Below are 20,929 nucleotides of genomic sequence, written 5' to 3' on the forward strand. Positions count from 1 at the left end.
TGGAAGAAGATGTACGAGAGAGAGAGAGAGATCACATCAACGTGAGATGCCAGAGGGAAGGAAATGGCCAAGGAGCGAACTGATGGGAAAGAAAGGCAAAGATGAAGGTCTTTGGTGAAGGAGATGATGTCATAGTGAAGCAAATGATACAAAGAAAGATAGATTTGGGATACGAGAGCACGCCGTTGCGTGTGACAGAACTTAAAGGGGTCGCTGCCACCAATGGGAAGAAGGAAGTGACCAGAAATGCGTTGTTTTTCAAGCACCTCATACCTGAGAGAGAGAGAGAGACAGAGAGAGAGAGAGAGAGAGAGAGAGAGACTCTGACCAAAAACATGCCATGGTGCGGATACACAAGAGACAAAAGGAGGTGAAGAAGAAGCCGTAAAGCAAGAAGGGCCTGTGTTCCCGGAAACTGAGCCTGAGAGATATGACCGGCCGAGACGAAAGCTCAAAAGACCAAGCAGACTGAAGAAATTTGATATGGACGTAAGGAGATGTGTGGGGGAGGTGTTGTGAGGGTCCTGCACATTTGTGTGTGCCCTTTAAGGACACATCATTGAGAGAGGAAGAGGAGGAGTCGGGAGGAGAGGAAGTTTATAAGAAATAAAGCTAATGAACCAAGAGCAAGTCTCTGTGTCCTTTCTTCTCCGTTCCCTTAAATACAGATATACTGACAGCACAGAGAATCGACTTTAGCTCTGATTCATAACCATAACTTCTTACGTTTTGAAAATACGTATTTTATTTTATGCATTTATAAGGTACTACACGATACCGGACCAACTAATAGGGGTTAACTCACTGCATCAGTTTGCTCGATTTTTCATGCAATTTTTAGGGGTGTGTAGGATTAGGTTATAAGGGGTAGTTGTGGGTTCGAGGTGTGTGGAAAAGGGGTATGGAGTGCTTGCCCCCTCCATATAAATGCTGCAGAAAATGTGGGGAAACGGCTGCCACGAGATGGCTGCTATAGGTTGTACCAGATCCGCTTTCCACTATCGATTCTTGATGCACTAGAAGAATGACTAAACTGGCCGGATGTACATGAGACTCATGGCCTCATTACGAGTTTGCTATTAGCACCATGGCTGCCTCCAAACCGGGCTTCATTACCGGGTCCCTGCAATGGGGACTTACCGGGTCATTCCGACATGGGAGGACCCGGTAATTCCTCCTTGCAGGAACCATTCCCCATTCCCATTTGAGCTCCCATAGGTCTCAATGGGAATGGGGAGGGAGGTAACAACGGGCACATTACAAATGTCCCATTGTTACCCCCCTCTTCCCCTCGCAGGACCCGGAAAAGACGTCTGGTTATACCAGGCGTCTGATCCGGGTCCCGCAAAGGGAACCTCGTAATCAGTGCTCCCGTATTGAAGGGGGGCGGTCCTGGACCGGTCCCACTTCATTATGGGAGCGCCGGGGTCGTAATGAGGCCCTCAGTCTGGCTAATCGACAGTGTTGGATGGGGAACAAATTTGTTCTTGTGCCACATCTTCCCAAATATTGCATACTTATTTTGGACTTTGCCGCTACTTACTTCAAAGTCTGGGTACTAGTCACCTTGATATTGCATGAGGTGGGTGTAAAGAAGAGCATAGCTCGCCAATGGAGCACAGCGATTGTTTCTGCAGTGCCTGCAGGGCATGGCCCACAACCATGCACAGGGCACAGTGATCTTACCTGCAGGCCTGCTGGGAATAGCCCATCTCCATGACTGGGACACAGTGATGGTGCAAAGTGGGCCCAAAGAACCCATCTGACCGTCTTGCGCCACATATCCAATCATCTCTCGCACAGAGACTCCAGAATTAAGCAGACCATTACTTTGGAACAACTGGCCACATGACCTTTGTCAAAAACATTGCTGTACATTCAAGATGGCGCGGAAAGCTGAATTCCTATAAACAGTCATCACATAATGCAATGGGGTGTCCTGTGCGCGGCCAACGCCAACCTAGAATGTGTGGGAGAAACCCATACAAGCTTTTATTTTTCTTTAGTATGTCTCATAGCCACACAGAGCCTGGAAAGTGGTTGTCTAACATATGCAAGGTCTATATTTATACCCCCTCTTTTTCATAACTTCTCACACCCTTCCTGCTTTTCCCCACATCTTGTTTGGCAGTCGCACACCGAAGTGACTTAGTATTCATTACAAATAACAAATAAAATATAGTGGCCCTACCTGTGGTGCCTGCTTGGCTTGGCTTATATTGTTTGTTTGTTTTTATTATTTATAATGCGCGAGCGTACCCGAGGGTATCAGGGCGCAGCCTTTACAAGAATTTTCGAAGCTTGGTTACAGTACACGAGGAATATACATAATACAAGAATACAGTACACCAGTGTTATATACAAAACAATAGTAGGCCTACAGGTCATTATATACAGGTAAGCAGGAAGGCACACGTGGTTACAATTTGTGCAGGTAGCGCTGGGCACTTCATAGGCTTAGTGGGTCTCTAGTTTCAGCCAGGAGACTACCAGTGAGCGGAAATTCTGGTAGGGCATGTCTATTCTAAGGTTTGGAGGCAGGGAATTCCACAACATAGCAGCTTTTACTGGGAAGCTGTTGCCCCCTCTGGTGGCCCGCTTGTAGTGGGGAACAGATAGACAGTTTTTGTATGCAGTTCTGGTGGGCCTTAATGAGGATTGTCGGTGGAATCTGTTGATCAGGTAAGTTGGGGCGGCATTATTAAGAGACTTATGAGTGAGTGATGCCGTTTTTAATAGAATTTTATCTCTAGTGGATAGCCAATTGTTCTGTTGGCAAAGACCTGTAATGTGTTCCCTTCTGGAAATGCCCAGAGCTACTCTGAGAGCATTGTTCTGAAGGGTTTGCAGTTTACTAGAGGTAGCCTTAGTAGATCCCAGGTAAAGGGCATTGCAGTAGTCAAGGCGAGACAAAATAAGAGCTCTGGTGAGTGTCAGGCAACTGGAGTCCGACAGGAAGGGTTTAGCAGCGCGGATTAATTTACATGTATAAGCAGTGGAGGATGCAAGGGAGCTCACTTGTCTTTTGAAGGAAAAATTGGAGTCTAGATAGAATCCTAATGTTTTGACCTCCTGTCCAACTTTGATGTTTCCGTCAATCATGAAGGAATTGTAGGCCGGGCCGAGTTTCTTTATGCTGAGTGTGGTACCTAAGATGATAAGTTCTGTTTTATCATCATTCAGGCATAGTCCCTGAGTGGCCATCCATGCCTGGATGATGATGTACACCCTATTTAACAAGGCCAAATCCTTTCCATAATCTCCAGAAAGCGGAAGGAGGATCTGAGTATCATCTGCATAGTTAGTGTAGGTGATACCGAGATGATCCAAATCATCGAAAAGGGGCTTGGTAAATATGTTGTATAGAGTGGGGGAGACACAGGAGCCCTGAGGAATGCCGCAGGTGATAGGTATGGGGTCTGCTGCAGCCGTGGGAGAGAAGACCCTCATGGTCCTACTGTTGTGGAAGGATGTGATCAGGTGATGGCTTCCGTTGAGAAAGCAGCTGAGGTGTAGAGGTGTGAGCATAGGACAGAGTGATCGACCAAATCGAAAGCTGCAGATAGGTCAAGGAGAAGGAGTAAGGCAGCTTGCCCATTGTCTTTGAGCGAATCGATCTGGGCTTTCAAGTCAATGAGAGCGGTTTCGGTCCCGTGTTGGGGCCGGAACCCAGATTGTCTAGATCCTAGGAGGTTGTGTTCTTCCAAGTGCTTCTGTATTTGTACATAGGCAACCTTGTCCAAAATCTTTAGTAGAAAGGGAACGGTTGTTATGGGTTGGTAGTTTGTGGGTATGGCTGGGTCGAGAGTGGGTTTTTTCAATAATGGGAGTACCCAGGATTGTTTTAGGTTAGTAGAGATGGATCCAGTGGCGAAGGAGGCATTATTCAATTTTGTGATGAAAGGGGAGAGGTCCCGGGCAGCATCTTTGATGAGCTGTGCAGGGCACAAATCTCCCTGGCAATTGGACGGTTTCAAAGATAAGATGATGTTTTCAACTTTCAATATGTTGACTTTGGCGAACTGGAAACGGGCTAGATCAATAGGCATGAGTTTGTCATGAATTTTTTAGTTGAGAGTGTCATTCAAGGAGGCTCTTTTGCTGGAGATTTTACTTTGAGGAGTCACAATCTTATTTGCTAGGGCATTTTGAATTTCTGAGCACCAGCTTTTATCTTTGGTGCAAGTGTCCGGGGGTGCTATGGGGGTTTCTATTTCTTTGAGGATTGAAAAAAGTTCTTTCATGTTGGATTTAGCTTGGGATATACGAGAGTCAAGTGATGTACGTTTGGCTAGGTAGAGTTCTTTTTTGTACAGTGCAGCTAGTTTGGAGAGTTTGAGTTTGTTAGAGTCTGAGGGGGATTTGTTTTCCAAATGGCCTCACAGCTTCTTTTTTGCTGCCTTAGGTTTTTAAGGAATGGTGTATACCATTTGTTGAGGTGCGTTTTCGGTTTACTGGATCTGAGTTTGTGAGGGGTGATGCGGTCAAACGAAGTGGCCATAATCTTGTTATATTCTTCGACCAGGGACTCAGGGTCCAGGTTGTCTGGCAATGTGTTGAGAGTGGGGAGTAAATTTGGGATAAGGCTTTCTGCTGTCATGTTTTTCTTGTTTCTAGTAAGGGCGGGTGGGGCCTTAATGGTAGGCGGAGCTGGTGGTCTATCGGTGGAGAGCATGAATGATATTAAATGGTGGTCAGTCCAGGCTAGAGATGAGATATTTGTGATATTCGCTAGGCAATTGTGGTCGGCCACCCAGTCAAGGGTTCTGCCTTTCGAATGTGTTGGTAGCATGCATCTTTCCGCGAAGCCTAATTCAGTGAGAGTGTTGTCTATGATGCTAGCGGGATGGTCTTCCGGGTCATTGTAGCCCAGGTTGAGGTCTCCTAGGGTGAGTGCTTGAGTGGAGCTTTTAAGGTTGCTGGATAGAATAGAGTTGAGGTCTTCATCGAAGGTGCCGATGGGGCCTGGTGGGCGGTAGATCAAATAGGTGTTAGTGAGTGGTATTTTGGCTGCTATTATTTCACAAGAGAGGGCGTCTATAGAAGTAGATAGTCTCATCATAAGACTGCACTTATGGATAATGGCGACACCACCTCCTCTCGAGTTGGGGCGGTCTTGTCTCAAGATAGTGTAGTTGTCTGGGATTGCCAGCATGAGCATATGGCCTGCTGCTGGGTGTAACCAGGTCTCAGTGATGGCGAGGAAGTCAAGGTCTTCTATAAGTATTAGGTCTGCGATTTCTGTAGCATGGGCTACTAACGATCAGGCGTTGATCAAAGCTCCCTTGATCTTAGGACTAGCTATGTTTTTGGGAGTAAAGGCTATCTTTTTTGAAGTAGTAGTATGGCGCTTGTCCTGTGTAAGTTCAGGAGTGCCCAGGTTGAGGGAGTTATGAAGGGGTGTGGGGTAGAATTTTTGTAATGGGTTACTGATTTGTGTAGAGGGATTGGGCCAGAGTGGCAGCGTTCTAGGGTTTTGTGTGGTGGGCAGTGAGCGGGCCAGGGGCTCATGGATTTTGGCTAGCCTAGCTCTAAGTCCTAGGTTCCTTTCTTTAGTGATGCGAGGGTGACTGGGGGGTGGCAGTACCTGGGAGTCATTTAAATCTAAGTATGGTATTTGGTTATTAAGTCTAGAAAGAGCTGGCATGTTGGGTGGTTGTGGAGCCATCTTAGTCAGTAGTGCAGTATTGAGGCTGATCAGAATATAGGCCAGCAGGTGGGTGGTGAATAGACACATACCAAATAGTAGCTTCGAGATATGGTAGTTAGTTGAATTGCAGGAATAAGCAGCTACAGTCAGAATGAAGCAATTTGGCAAAACTGCATGGATAAACATCTAAAGTTGAGATGAGGCAGTTTGGCAAAAATGCAGGATAAGCGCCTAGCATCAAGACTGGGCAGTTTGGCAGGAATGCATGGATAAACACCTAGATTCGAAATGAGGCAGATCGCCAAAAGAGCATGGATAAACACCTCGATAAACACCTAGATTCGAAATGAGGCAGATTGGCAGAAATACATGGATAAACACCTAGATTCGAAATGAGGCAGATCGCCAAAAGAGCATGGATAAACACCTATATAAACACCTAGATTCGAAATGAGTCAGTTTGGCAGAAATGCATGGATACACAACTAGGTTCAGGGTGAGGCAGTATGGCTAGAATGCAGAGATATGCAATTGGAAGTTTAAGCAAATTTCAGGCAAGCTACTTTAAGTTGATAGCATGAAGCCACTTTAGCATGTGAGGTTAGGAGCAACATATTCACATCGGATGTTCAAACCATATTTCAAATGCAAATCTATGTAGAGCAAGTTTACAGGCAGTCTAAATGTGATTTCAGAGGTGCTAACAGCGGAGTCCAAGGCTGCGTGTTGTTATGGCGTGGGCAGTGTCAGTGTGCTCCGATAAGCGGGAAGCGATATAGCGCTTGTACCTGATGTGAGACAGTATAGCACCATAGCATTGAAAGGGTGTATAAAGTTACACTAATGTGGAAGATTGGCCCAGAACATGTGCAGCGACAATACAGGGATGGACTGCAAGTGTTACCTTGAGTTACAGCCACTGTACCTGGGGAATGGCATTAAGGCATATTCCATACAGTTTGAATACCCTTCCAACATTACCACCACCCCCTTTTTTGATTTTAGCTATTAAGTGGCTCTAATGCGTCACCTAGAAGCCAAAACTATTGCACTGGAATACAACTAATGGGAGATGGAATATGAGGAGGGGCCCAAATCTTGTTGGCGGTGTTTGGTTATGTACCCATGGACAGCCCCTGGCCATGGTAATCCCTCTGGTAATTCCCACCCACTTCTGGCCTCTCTCTGCCCAAAATGCATCCTACTGTGATCTCCTTGACCTAGTTTATCTATCCGTAACATCAACCTTTGCACTGAAAGTGCCTGACTGTTATTTCAAACAGTCTTCTGGGAGTTCATGACGTAATTATTGCTGTAAACATCTTACTGGTGTAATACAAACGTCTTAATCAGGTCTGCCTTCACCAACTTGAATTCTAAACAGTCTGCCTGTCCTTTTCTGAAGACATGAAAAAACAAGGCTTGGCAAAGCCAACAGTTTTGGTTTGTGTGTAGTCATTAGATGGGCATTTGCCAGGCACTGCCATTATATGCCCAGGTACTCGCACCATTTTGCAACTGCTATCATTAATGGAAAGTTAGTACGATTACTTCATTCATTAATGTGTATCTGTTCATTTTGAACTTTTCACAAAAAGAAGTTAAAATCCATAAGAATAAAAAGCAATAACATCACAAAACGACACCTTCTACATCTAGCTATACACTATACATCTGTTTCCTTAAAATCCCATTGTCAAAACTTGTGTGCAATTTACAGGTTAGTTTGTTGGGTTACTTTGGCGGAACAATTCAATTCCCTCATCCTTACAATTATTATGGAGCTCACACCACGACAGGATTAGCAACAGGTTCAAACATTACCCCTTATATTATCTCATTTAAAATAACTTCAGCACTTTTGCACACAAAGCAATCTTGACATTCAAATTCTAAGTATTCAGACAGTAATTCCAAAATTCATCTGATTTTATTGCGTCTTCATCGCATACAAATCTTGTCAGAAACAATATGTACACGTCTCCAGATTGTATGCAGGAGGTCAGTGCAACCTCGTCAAACAACCTTTCTTTCTCAACAATAAACGCTTTCAAGATGTTAGATCCCATTGCACTACCTAAAACATCAAGTAATGGGCAGGCTATTGCTTTCTTAACATTAATAAACAAAATGGCCCTCTTATATTGGACCTGCCCTATCAAGGAAGTCAGGCTCAGTTCGAACCTTATAGAAGCCATAGGGACACATTGGGGCAAACCCAATGTCCGTTTCCACGACCTGCCCTCCACTACATTAAGACGTTCCCATTTCTTAAAGTCTGCCACGATTGTTTCCAACCCATCAATGACTGTTGGGCAGAGGATCTGTTTATACGTAAGTTATAAGCCTTTCATGCTAAAACCAGCAATCAAGTTAGTTATTTTGCTGATAAGGCAACCAAATGCAATTGCCCTTTTCTTCTTGCGTAGAACAACCTTCTGCATTCCCATATTCAATGTTGTAGGTAAGTCCCAATTGCAGTAGGATTCAGCTCGTTCAAAAATGCCAACCAAGGAATTAACCCCTACACGTCCTCTATTTCTTGTGTCCAAAATACATACATTTGGACTTGACAGCATTTGCACGAAGAGCATTTTCATTTGCGTACTCGCACACAGAGCATGTATAGATCTTTGTATACCGGATAGTGTATGATCTACCAACACTATATCGTCGGCATAAGACAGCCACACCAGGTAGCAGTCGCCTTTGGGAGGACAGTTGTTTACCATGTTCAACCTATCTGGTAGGTCCGCTAGATATAAATTAAATAGCAAAGGGGCCAGCACGCACCCTGGCTTTAGCCTGTTGTCTGTGGGTATCCTGCATGTCCCCCTGTTACTCAAGCAAACGCGCACATGTGTGCCTTCGTGCAGCTGGAGTGCCTAACTCGGCAGAACAGGAGGAACGCCCCACTTTGACATTTTCTGCCACACAAAGGCCCTATTAAGTCAAAGGCGGCTTGGAAATCAATGTAAGCCATGAATAAAGGGGGTTTGCCTTTTCCTTTAGCAGCCTTAATCAATACATTTAGTACTGATAGGTTATGGGAGGTAGAACACCCTTTTTGGAAGCTCGTCTGTAAGTGGCTTGATATTTTCTTTTCCTCCACCCAACTGTTAAGTCCCCGTAATATCGTCAAAGCGAATAGCTGCCCTGTAACGTCCAACAGAGAAAGGAGCCTATAGTTCTTAGGATCCAATCATGACTTTTTTTGTATATTGATATTAATATGGCTTCTTTCCATGTGGTTGGGATGAGGCCCTCCTTACATATCTTTTGGAATAGGAGCATTGATATATCTGCCGAACCTTCACCATCATTCGTCAGTACTATGTTTGGCAAACCATTTGGACCTGGGGCCTTTCATTTTTTGAGTTTGTTAATCGATGCCAATATCAAGTAGCGATGTATTTCCATACCTATGTGGGCATTTCTACTACACAGGTGTGCCCCATAAGTGTGTCATTCATGGTGGTAGTGGTCTGGAAGGAACTGATACATTTAACACCAGTCCTCCTCACCTATGGGATGGATCAATATCTCTTGCTGGCTAGTCCTGTGCTGTCTCACTAACGACCACCTCCTAGTCCTATTACTGCAACTCAATATTCCAACCATAGTCTGCCGTTGCATAACCAATGATGATTTCCTCCTTTGCTTAATCCAATTTTGATGCCGACGTTTCAGCTTCCTGCACTCTATACCCATTTCCACAGCCCCAAATTGGATCTTCTAACTGTATGCAGCTGCCTTCTTAAGTGACGTTTGGCATCTCTTATCTGTTCGCCATAATGGTTTTTGTGCGTCTTACCTTCCCTGACACAGGGAACCCTATTTAATGCAACACTCCATCGCCTCAGCCATCACGGCACATAGTTTCGCTCAGTCATCATTATGGAGATGTACCACACAGCGACTAATTGCCAGTATATTATTTTTTTGACCAATTTATTCGGTTCCAACCCCTGTTAATTTCTAATTCACCGGTGTGTTGTTCTTTATCTTTGTTAGTATCTATTTCTAGTGTTAGCTCAAAGGGGGGGGGGTGACCACTATATAGTATTCCCAACTTTCATTTCTCTTACAAATTTTGTTTACCCATGTCCCACAAAAATATAGTCCAAAGTTTCCTTCCCAATCCCACGTGGGTTTCCCTGGGTGGTCTATACTTATTAATTATAATTATAAGTGTTTGTTTATAATGCGCTCAATAACAATGAGTGGTTTCTAAGCGCTGGATCGGGATTCGAACCTGTGTTGCGATGCGTTGTCTTGCCTCCAAGACAACCCATTGCCCCCCAGTCTCCTTAGGTTCTCCCGTTAAGCATAAACAAGTCACAATCCTGTAAGAAATTAACCCATCAACGAACATGTACGTTTTCACGGCTCTCTCTGAGAATACTAATAGACTTTATATGAGCAGTTATTTCCATCGTCGACTTATCGCTACAACGGGCATTAAGAACACCACCAATTATCCATTCAACATTTCCACCTTCCACCCAGTTAAACAAAATAAGCATGGTAGTACCTGGCAAAGGCCTTTCCTAGGCCTACACAAAAGCCAAAACTGTTGGCATTGCTAGTGCTTGTTTTTAATAGGACATATGTCATGCACTCCCAAAGGGTTCAGATTTATATACATTATTCATCACATACCCAGGCCCCCTTGGCACACTGTTGGCATCGTACCATCTACCAGAGAATAAGTCCCCTTTATTAAGGAATTAATAGACATAGTAGCAATTCTGATGACTACATGCCACGCATGTGTACGTTTGTGATTGTCATTACTGATGGCTCCAAAAAGTAAATGCTTACCCAACCTAATTGCTACATGATCCTAATTAAATGCTTGGATGATGGGTTAGTAAATGGTCCAGCCCACAAGAAAAGTCAAACGCTGGGGCAGGAATAATTGAGGAACAGGGGCAAAGAGAAGGTTGGGGGAAGTGCTCGTTTGACTTTGTAGAAGAATGATTTGACCTACCATTACCATAAAGCACACGCTTTGCTACCAAAAGTCTTACATTTATAAAATGATGCAAACTACAGGCTTTGTCTGGGTATGATTGCCCAGGCTGTCTCATGTGGCATCACCACCAAGAATGCTTCAGTGGAAAGCATTGTGACAGACTGACCCGATCAGCTTGCCAGCGTGGTAGAGTTGGTGTGATCTGGTCAGCAATCAAAAGCAGAGGCTACACTGAACAACATGGCAGTGATTAGAGTGATTGAGAGGTAAACACAGTCTTGGGACCTGCAATAACACAACTCAGTTGTGCTCAATGTACTTGTCTTGTTAGGAATGTAGGATAAGTCAGCCTGATGTGAATTGACCTGTTGCTTTACGGTTGCAAACCGTAAGAATCGAAGGTGCATTGCCTTGCTGAGGTAATTTAGCAGGATTAAAGATATCCTGCTGTAAATTGCACACATTAACTATTTAATTAAGGACAATACAGGAAATTGTATGGGCATGTGGACAACTCAAATATATATATATATCTCCTGTGTTTCTACATACATTCCATGCAATCATCGGAAAACGTGAGCACTACGAAAAAAGGAATTTCAAAGAGGTCATCTAGCGAATGATGTCACAATATGTCTCAAAACCCAACCAGAAATCCTCAAACTAGACGGCAGTCTGGAGGGAATTTCATGGGCGTTCTGGTAGTCGGTGATTTTGGAACAGGTGCAAATCAGCAAATATCCTGATGGAATTCACCCAGAGAACCCCCTAAGAAGATGATGATGTTGATGTTGAATTGATTAAAGGGAACTGTGTTATTTCCTTTCACTCCATAGCCCCTTTACAGACTGTGGACCATTGAGTGGAAACCAGTCCTTTCTTTCCCCCATTTGGGACAGCCATGACAATTGGTTTGGCGTTTAAAATGATTGAGCTGGAAATACTGCTCGCCTGTGCGAATGTAGGTGACATTCAAGTAACACTGAGTAACAGTTCTCGCTAGCCCATTTTATAAATCTGCATGCCCGTCCCATTGAAGATGATTGGTAGCTTGCTCGGGTGCATTTCCACTCCCCCTAGACGGGTGAATGGATGGTGCATTTTAAAGCTGCAGTAAGAACATGGCAACATATGCCGCAATGGGTCCATAAGTGCCGCCTTGGAGCCCTTCTACCTGCATAAGGAGTCCAGTTCTACGAGTGTCTGTGCATGTGTAGTGCCTGCACACCCTTAGGCACTAGAGCTGCAGGTTATGGCTTATGTCAACATGTGGGTCTGTTAACACAGGTTTCGCTCTGGACTTTGCTTGCCCTTATCTGCCCCAGATTCAGATGCTTTCATTTCCTCCCCTGAACCAGCACAGCTTGTTTTGATGCTCCCTCCACACACAAATATTTAGTTTGAGCTTTCAAAGGGAAGCCCAGTGCCCCAGTCCATATTTGGACAATTTATCCCCTCTTGATGTCCTTGCATGTTTCTTGCAGTTCAAACATTGGATGCCCAGTGTTCACCGGATTCCTGCTGCCAACATTGCCAAAACCAAAACTGGGAGTGGTGCCTTCACAGCTGGTAAAGTCTTTCCACAAGTCCTTTGGCACACCCTGAAAGTGTGTTGTCCATGCCAGCCCTTTTTTGGAAGTCAACGCCTACATACCCATCATCCAGTCTTCTTTCGTGGATGCCCTCTGTATGGGAGCCGGTTTGCTATGGCAATTAAAGCCACAATGATGCTTGTAGGAGTGCTCCCAAAAAAAAATCATATTGGATCCATTTAGTTAATGAATCGTTAAGCGCCGCATTCTGAGGCGGGATTGGCCGGTAACGGTCTAGTAGCTCGAGCCATGGGGGCCGGTTTAGGACCATTACTGGCCAAGCCCACTCCAGAACACAGGAGCTTCATGTTATTAAAACCCAGCTCACTGCACCAAGTTAATTTTGTGCAAATCTAATTTGTCTTTCATGGATGGAGATGCTCTGTGCGCCCACTCATCAAAGCAAAGATCAACCTAGGACTAGGAGATGGTGCCAATGGAGACGCGAGAGGAGCTCGGGAGTAAGCCCTTCTAGGCAGAGATGGAAGTGTAATATAAATTAGTGGTACGCCGTACCACTAATTTGTTTGCTTTTTACAGAGCGTACCTTTAGTTCAAAGGCTCAAGAAACCGAGAAGCTCTATGTCACTAATCAAATGTTTTCAACATAATGAATGGGCTGGAGGTTTGTTGCTAAGAATCTCCATATCTATCTTAGTTTATTACACAACTTATTTTATTACATGTCTTAGATCACTGAAAGTACACTGGGGTTAAATATATATTTTCAGGTTGGCATTATCTTGCATTCTGGGACTTCTAGTTTACCATTCAGGGTGTGAAAATTAAAGCCACAATGATATTCTTTTGGCTTAATATGTTGCTATAAGGACTTACATGTTGTCATGTGGCTTTTTTATGCAATTTGTGTATTTTATAAATAAACTCTACAAGCCATTATTATTGTAGGCCTTGAAATCTGAACTACTTGTACTGAGTAAAGCTTGGAAGGCATGTGGTCAAACGTGCAGAGTGACTTAAACCCCGGGTTCACTGCTCAGCCAAGGTTTCTGATCCTGGTCCTGCCCGCCATCTGTCCAGCCATCCCACTCACTCCTTTTTGGATGCAGCCAGAGTAGCACTAGCTCCTTTTTTCCCTTTCCATGGCTTCTAGGTGACCAGGGGGACCATGTTGCGGGAGGTAGGATTAAACGATGGAGGTTTGCGGGCCGATTGGGGAAAGGGTGGATCGCTGGATTAAGCCTGTAGTGCAGGGGTGGAAGCAGCGGATCAGCTGTCCTGGAATGTTGGCTAATACGGGTGGATGCAGCCTGGGATTCCAGAACACTGGTTAGTTGGCATCCCCACACACTCGCGTTATCAAGTGCCAAAGAAAAAGCAAGACCTTCATGTGACCAGAGCAATTGTCTGGATACTTCTGAAAAACGTCTCTAAAGTGGTGTTAAATGATTATGGATGCATGAAGTGAAATATTATGGTGTTCGGCTCAAATAGTGCAAGTTGAAGTTCCAGTTTTTTTGTGTCTCCCAAATGACATCCTCCTTGGTTTCTCTTTCGATGCAGGTTGATTGCGAACTACGTGACATTTGTGGTGGGCGAGATCCTGCTGCTGATCCTGACAATCTGCTCGCTGGCGGCCATCTTTCCCAGGGTAAGAAACCAATCACATTTACCCGCCCAGTTACTGTAACTGTGGATAGAAGCATAGGATCATATCATTAGGGCAAAAAGTTACCAGCATGCAAGTACCGGCATTACACCAGTGGCCCTGACCAGGCTCCAGGCTATTGCTTACGTTCTCATGGGCTCATTTTGCAACTCACTGGGCCTCATTACGAGGTTGGAGGTAGCCTTGCCGGTAAAACCCGCAAGGCTACCTCCAAACTCGTGAAAAAATCCAGCACCCGGCAATGAGGAATTACCGGGCTATTCCTTTTTTGTCGGACCCGGTAATTCCTTCATTGCCGGGAGGGGCTTAATGGGAATGGGAATGGGGACTTCGGATGCACCGGCACCGTTTAAAACGGTGCCGGTGCATCCGACCTGCTGGGATTGCGGGTGCCGCACTGCCCACCAGGTCAGACCTGGCGGGCTGGCAGGCACCCGCGAGCAGAGCTCGTAGTATGGTGGTACGATAGCAATGGTGCCGGTAGCGCTACCGGCACCGTTATCACTGTACCATCATACTTCTAATGAGGCCCACTGTGTTTTTCCGCATTCGTATCAATTTAGAATAGATTGCCTACCAACACAGAACAGACTACAGGATAGGGAATCTGCTCAGAGTATTTCATCCCCTCCATTTGGAGAAACCGCCCGCATTGCTGTTTGATGAGGACCAGAAACGTTGCTAGGCGGGTTGAGGGGGCGATAGCCGTGGGTCGTTTCGTTGTAGCCCCGGATAGAAGCTCTGGGGCTACAACCAAAAGGCTAGTTAGCCCTGAGTTCCGACAGCCTCAACATTAGCGTAGCCCCAGATCTTTTCCAGACCTAGCAACACCGCTGATGAGGACCTAGCAGGAGGGGGGATGCCTTTGGATTCTGCCCGCTCTTTTGCATATACACATTTTCACGCGGATCCACAGAAATGTCACTCACCATATTATTTCTTGCCAGCCGCAGGGTTCCGCTCTGATCTTGTTGTATTACTCACATGAAGGAGATTCCGGCACGGAGCACTGTGGGTCCACTCAGATCCCTGCGCATGCATCCGCCCCAGGCAGATACTCAAGTGAATCCAGTGATATGGACCCAGGCTGCTTTTGTGACAGCAATATAGGTCCGTTAGTCGTTTCTAAAGCTTTTCGAGTGGATCCACAAACACATTACTAATTCACTGCTGTCCTTGTTAAACGTATGTTGTGTGTTTATTGGTCTAACATCGTGGACCGTTCAGAAACAAAATACTAAGACACAAATGTGCCACTTGCTTGAAAATGCACAATTATTGCGAATGCAGGGAACAAACAAGCCAATGACGTGCTTCACGGAAGAGGATCATCTTTAGAGTGCAATAAGGTGTGCAGCCACGGTTGCCACCAGTGCCACTGCTGTAGCTCAGAGGCTCACAGATGGGCGCAGCAGGCAGACCCCGGCCGGGGGCACAGTTCACCTCCTCCCGGGCCACCTTCAGCACTGTTAGACTACTACAGAGCTGACTGGCCATGTTGAAAGAAACATTTAACATCAGCAATAAATGGAGCAGTTGGTACTGACTCTTAAAGCACTTTCTGGAGAAATGTGGGAATGAAAACCCATTCAGTGCTTTTTACAGTTACTTATTTTTTGTAACCTAATAATGAACTGTCCTCTTGCACCAGAATGGCTTGTGTACATCCAAAAAGATGCTATTGTCAGAAAGTGTGATACAAACACAGTGTACAATAAATATCCAATTAAAAGAAGAACAGTTTACACTGAGAAAGGCTGGTTTAGAAAGTAAATAGCAGGAGATCACAAACCAGGTTGGCACAGACGGGACTGGGAAGACAGACCAGACCTGGGAAGGGGGTTGGTATCACAGTAGATGCTTTTACAATATTACCCGGGATTGACAACCAAATGCCTGGAAGAACAATGGTCATAGCTCGTCAGCCAACGACTGACAGAGTGTAATGTGTCGACTTTGATGGAATTGGTCGGTTATACTCCTATGTCTTGTGCTCCCCCCTTCCCAAAATGTTGGGATCTCTGCTTTTAGAGCTGCTCATATAGAACACTGTTCGTTTCTATTGCAGAACTATAGGTACAGAATTTAGAACCCCAGGTGCTCGCACATCCCTTCATGAGCTACAGGTTGCCCTCATCCATATGTACTGTGCCAGCATCCTAAATGCCTGCTCCTGTTTTGAGGATATCTAACCTATTGGAGTTGGGTTGGTGGACTTTGCTGTTTGGGCTGTATGAGGGTTGAAGACCACCAGAAAAGGCGTCCACACTGCCACACCTTGCAAAAGATAACTACCTAATCAACAGAGGATTGATACCATGTTGCCATTGGTCCACCTTTCTGATGGGGAGGCTCCCCACATTTTCATGAGTCTCCCAGTAAATACCCATATTGTCCCATATACACGCTCCTTTTTGAGATAAATATTTTTGTTTACCAGTTGCACACATCTGTAGACCATCATACTCGTACTCCTTAGGATAGTTTTGGAAATAAGTCTCTCTTTATAGAATCCTCCCTGTTGGATATATTGTGCTGAGTGGTAAAGGTTTGTTGGCAAGGTAGGAGGGCTTTCTGTATGTTCAAGGATTCTGTTAGAGAAGATAAGAAAAGATCAAATAAGATAAAATAAGAAAATATAAGGAAAGACTTGGTGCCAATGAGATGGTGGTAATCTAGTACAAGTGCAGCACTTGCATCAGACATCTACGTCCTGTGTACCTGACACCAGATCTAGGCATCTATGTCCTGTCTACCTGACACCAGATCTAGGCATCTATGTCCTGGCTACCTGACACCAGATCTAGGCATCTATGTCCTGTCTACCTGACATCAGATCTAGGCATCTATGTCCTGTCTACCTGACACCAGATCTAGGCATCTATGTCCTGTATACTTGACACCAGATCTAGGCATCTATGTCCTGTCTATCTGACACCAGATCTAGGCATCTATGTCCTGTCTACCTGACACCAGATCTAGGCATCTATGTCCTGTCTACCTGACATCAGATCTAGGCATCTATGTCCTGTCTACCTGACACCAGATCTAGGCATCTATGTCCTGTATACTTGACACCAGATCTAGGCATCTATGTCCTGTCTATCTGACACCAGATCTAGGCATCTATGTCCTGTCTACCTGACACCAGTTCTAGGCATCCATGTCCTGGCTACTTGACACCAGATCTAGGCATCTATGTCCTGTCTATCTGACACCAGATCTAGGCATCTATGTCCTGTCTGCCTGACGCCAGCTTGAATACCTGCAGTGCCAAACTTTGAGTGGTCATATCTCTATAGAAGCAGGAGGAGTCCGGCGTGAATCTCAATATAAAAATGTGATATGATGATTATCATTACTAGTGGTATTTTAATTTGATCTAGAGGTTGATGTAAGCCCACAATGCTTCGTTGGTGTATGTATGATGTGGTCTCAGTGCATCAGACCACCTCTCATCCTTGGAGCTGTATTTGGTACCAGTTGCATTGTGGGATTACAGTTTATTTTAAAATGTTCAGAAAAAGAGCAAAAAGTCCTTTAAAACGGAGAAAGTAGATAGAAAATGGCGATAAAATGAAGATGGGTTGTAGGAGAAGGCATCGATGGAGATGTGTGGGAAAAGAAGGGCGCATGGAATTAATGTTCTCATATGGAACAGGAGTAGCGGCAATTTTGTCATGCATGAAGGTCAAGCAAAAAAGATGAGCACTCTACTGTAAGATCAGTATTTCATTGAGAAACAAACCTAAGAACTTACATATAATCTAGTGCAGGGGTCTGCTGGGGCCTGCAACCTTTGGCTGTCCAATTGTTTTGGACCACAATTCCCATTTTTCCTTGCCATTGACTATGTTGGCTAGGGAAGATGGGGGCTGTAGTCCAAAATATCTGGAGAGCCAAATGTTGGAAACCCCTGATCTAGTGTAGTGTGTAAATAGAAAGCATCAATACTTAAAAGAAGCAGTTCATTCACCAAGGCACACTTGTATTAAAGCTCAACATTAAGCCCCCCTTCATTTTAAGTCTGTGCATACTTCTGTAAAGAGAAAAAGAAGGAAACAGACACGAAAACCACTAACAAAAGAATAGTGATGCATTGTACAACAGGGGCACAGAACAGAGTAAATAATACATTCAAGTCTCTGACGGCAGCCCAAATGACTTTTCCCTTTGCTGGGAAAGCTACTGGATCTTGGACCAAGTCATCAACATTGCGTCTAGGTTGGGATGCAAGTGCAACGTCCTAGTCTGGCAAAGAGATATAGACTGGGAAAAATATATTAGCAGGTGGCCTAGTGCTAGCAGTTCTCGTTGGGCGCAGCAGAAGGCCCATGTACCCATTTGCAATTAGCTTTGACAAATATTAGAAACACCACATAGCCACGGTTTCAGAGGTTAAAGATAGGTTGATGTATCTTGCATTTAGTGGTAGTGTACAATGTTCGGTTTTAAGGAATGTGCGAGATAGCTGAAATAGGTAAGCATGTCAGATGGAGTCAGTGAAGTGTTGCGGTAGAGGCGAGGTCCGGGGGCTAAAATAGCAGGAGTTCCGCCATGTTGGATGCTGGGGCCTGTTACAGGATGTGTTTTTGAAAGTATGAGAAACAGGCTCATTGTGGAGCTGTGGCTCTGTCCAGTTAATTTAGAGCCAAGTCCCCCTTCCTTCCTCTAAGAGAAGGTGCAATGTTCGATAAGAGTTTATTGGGTCCAGCTGCAGAGGTCAGAGGAGCTGGGAAATTAATGTTGGGTCCAGGGAGGAAGGGTAGGGATGTGAGCAGGGCATAGGGTTCTGTGATGCCAAGAGGCCTGGTGAAGGTTTAGAGCATTACTGCTCTCACCCGAAGAGTGGTCATCCTATTTGTACTGCAGGTGCTGCACTCTAGGGCAATATAAATAAGCAACATTCAGGCATAAGAATGGTGCACTGATCACGTCATTCATAGGCACATGGGTTCCCAAAGAAATAAAGGGGGTGGGAGGAGACGTGCTAGAGGCTGTACCGTGATTTGGAACGGGAGGTGCAGAGGTGATGCCAATAGATTTATTTTGCCTACAGCTGAAAAGCAGTCAGACGAGATACCGGCATGCCGCACTTGCGGTTTTGTATATAGCCCAGTCAGCATATCTCGACTCATTAGCCAAGTCAATTAATTCATTAGCCCATCCTCTAATCGAGTGGTTTGTTAAGAAATGTCCACCTGGAAGCAGACCTGATGCTCGAAACACGTGTCGGCTACATTCACCTCAACAGCCACATATATTAAATTAACTATAATTTGGCATTGTGATTGCGCAGTGTGATTGTGTCCAATTGTTTAGAGCAATACATTTATTTACAAGGTCAGTGAGCTGTATGTGCTTTCTATTCACACTTTGATCAGGTTCCGACAGAGGGGTTCACATCACGTGATGGTCAGCAAATTTTACTTGTTAAAGAAATGCATTATGGCAACAATGTACCTGGTAGTTAATCAATTCCTAAATTGCTTAGTGACGTTGTAGTAGGTCACGTGTTCAGGGGAATGTGTTTAGATAATGTGTGACCAATAGGGTAATGCACTATAGGGGAAAATTATAATTGAGAATAGGTGTTAGCCAGTGGGGAGTGCAGGATCATGTTGTAATCTTACTTATGCATAGTTTTGTTAAATTTCGGTTTTCCGCTATCAAAGATGTAACTGGGTGGGACGAGCTCCAGGTTAGTTCGGTTCTACGGGCCCGTCCGTCTGATACCTTTGTATGCAATAAAACCTAGTTTTCCTTGCAAACGGTGCATTGATTATTTGGGATTGTTTTTTATCGATCAGGTTTTAGGGTATTCACCTTCCACTATTGCCAACCTTCCACATTTTTTAAGATCTGCTTTTGTGCCAGCTTTAATTGCGTGTTGTCTGTGTTTTGGATGGCAAATTTGGCTACCCTGTCACAGCCTAAATAAGTCTCATAACACTGTCATGTGCATTTCGACACAGTTTCTTTTAAAGACATTCCAGCAATAAGCATATATAGGTGTTAAACGTATTATAGAAGTAATACAACTGTGCGTAAGACATTGCTTGGCTGTGCTTGGTTATGTTGATTGTGATAAGTACATAATCTGCAAATGCAAGGAGGTAGCAGGCACATCTCCTATGGGATAAACAGAGCCTCTATTGTAATGCATGCAATTTAAGCTTGGCCTACGATAATCATGTATATATGTATGGGATGTATAGGGGGCAAAGCTAGCTGCTGGAAAGAAATACAGAGCAGTGCATAGGGCAGGCAGTGAGCGGGGTTAGGAGCTGTAGCTTGGTTGGTGGGGGAGGCTCTGGAACGTTGGAGGCAACTTGCAATAAAATGATCATCAATTGGCGAGATGTTCTTTCGATAGTAGGGTCTTTGGGTTCTTCCTGATATGTTAGATGGGGTGGGGAGAGGGGGGTGGGAGGTCAGTCTTATCTGCAAAGGTAGCGTATTCCTGTGACAAGCTTTGAGAACATGATTGCCCGAAAAAAAATCCTTCTGAATGAGCAAAATCAAATTTACTCTTCAATGGAGGAATGTTTATTTTTTACTTTTAAATACTTATGGGATGCTTTGCTGGCTTCCTTGGTCCCTGAGGTGTGATTCCTGACCAACTTCCATAGGCGCAATGCTTGAGTAACTTCTGTAGATTCAAAGATGGGATGCTTTGCCCACTCATGGAACGGGATAGGCGTGTTGCTAGACGCAATTATTGAAGCATTAGGATGTGATGTGTTATCCACATATAAGATACGACACGTCATACACTCAACTGACTCCATTTGTCCACTGAGGCGGTAAGTCGTGATGCTTGACTGCCTAATGGATGCAATTTGCCAACAGATGGAGGAACTAAGAAGGGATGCTTGACCCACTGAGAGTGGCAGTAGTGTGTGATTCTTGACCCACTCCTGTAGGAACCAAGGTGTGATGTGTGTTCTGATTATGGATAATAGGATCATCCCTCTTAACAACTGGCTCATACATCTAGTCACAACAAATATGTTCAACTGGACAGAAGAGAAAATAATTTTACCTCTTCATGAGTATGGCTAAGCCCAGCTGCCGTC

At 44.6% G+C, this 20,929-nt stretch overlaps 1 protein-coding gene across 1 annotated transcript in view; it reads left to right on the forward strand.

Moving 5' to 3' along the window:
- ADCY3 (adenylate cyclase 3) overlaps positions 1–20,929 on the forward strand; it is an 851,194-nt gene that overhangs the window by 647,853 nt on the left and 182,412 nt on the right. Inside the window, exon 11 of the mRNA XM_069605674.1 lies at positions 13,745–13,832. Coding sequence (XP_069461775.1) covers positions 13,745–13,832 — 88 coding nt within the window. The remainder of the gene's footprint in view (positions 1–13,744; positions 13,833–20,929) is intronic.

The sequence above is a fragment of the Ambystoma mexicanum genome, chromosome 4p, assembly GCF_040938575.1.
Source record: "Ambystoma mexicanum isolate Mex_15411 chromosome 4p, UKY_AmexF1_1, whole genome shotgun sequence".
NCBI classification, from domain to species: domain Eukaryota; kingdom Metazoa; phylum Chordata; class Amphibia; order Caudata; family Ambystomatidae; genus Ambystoma; species Ambystoma mexicanum.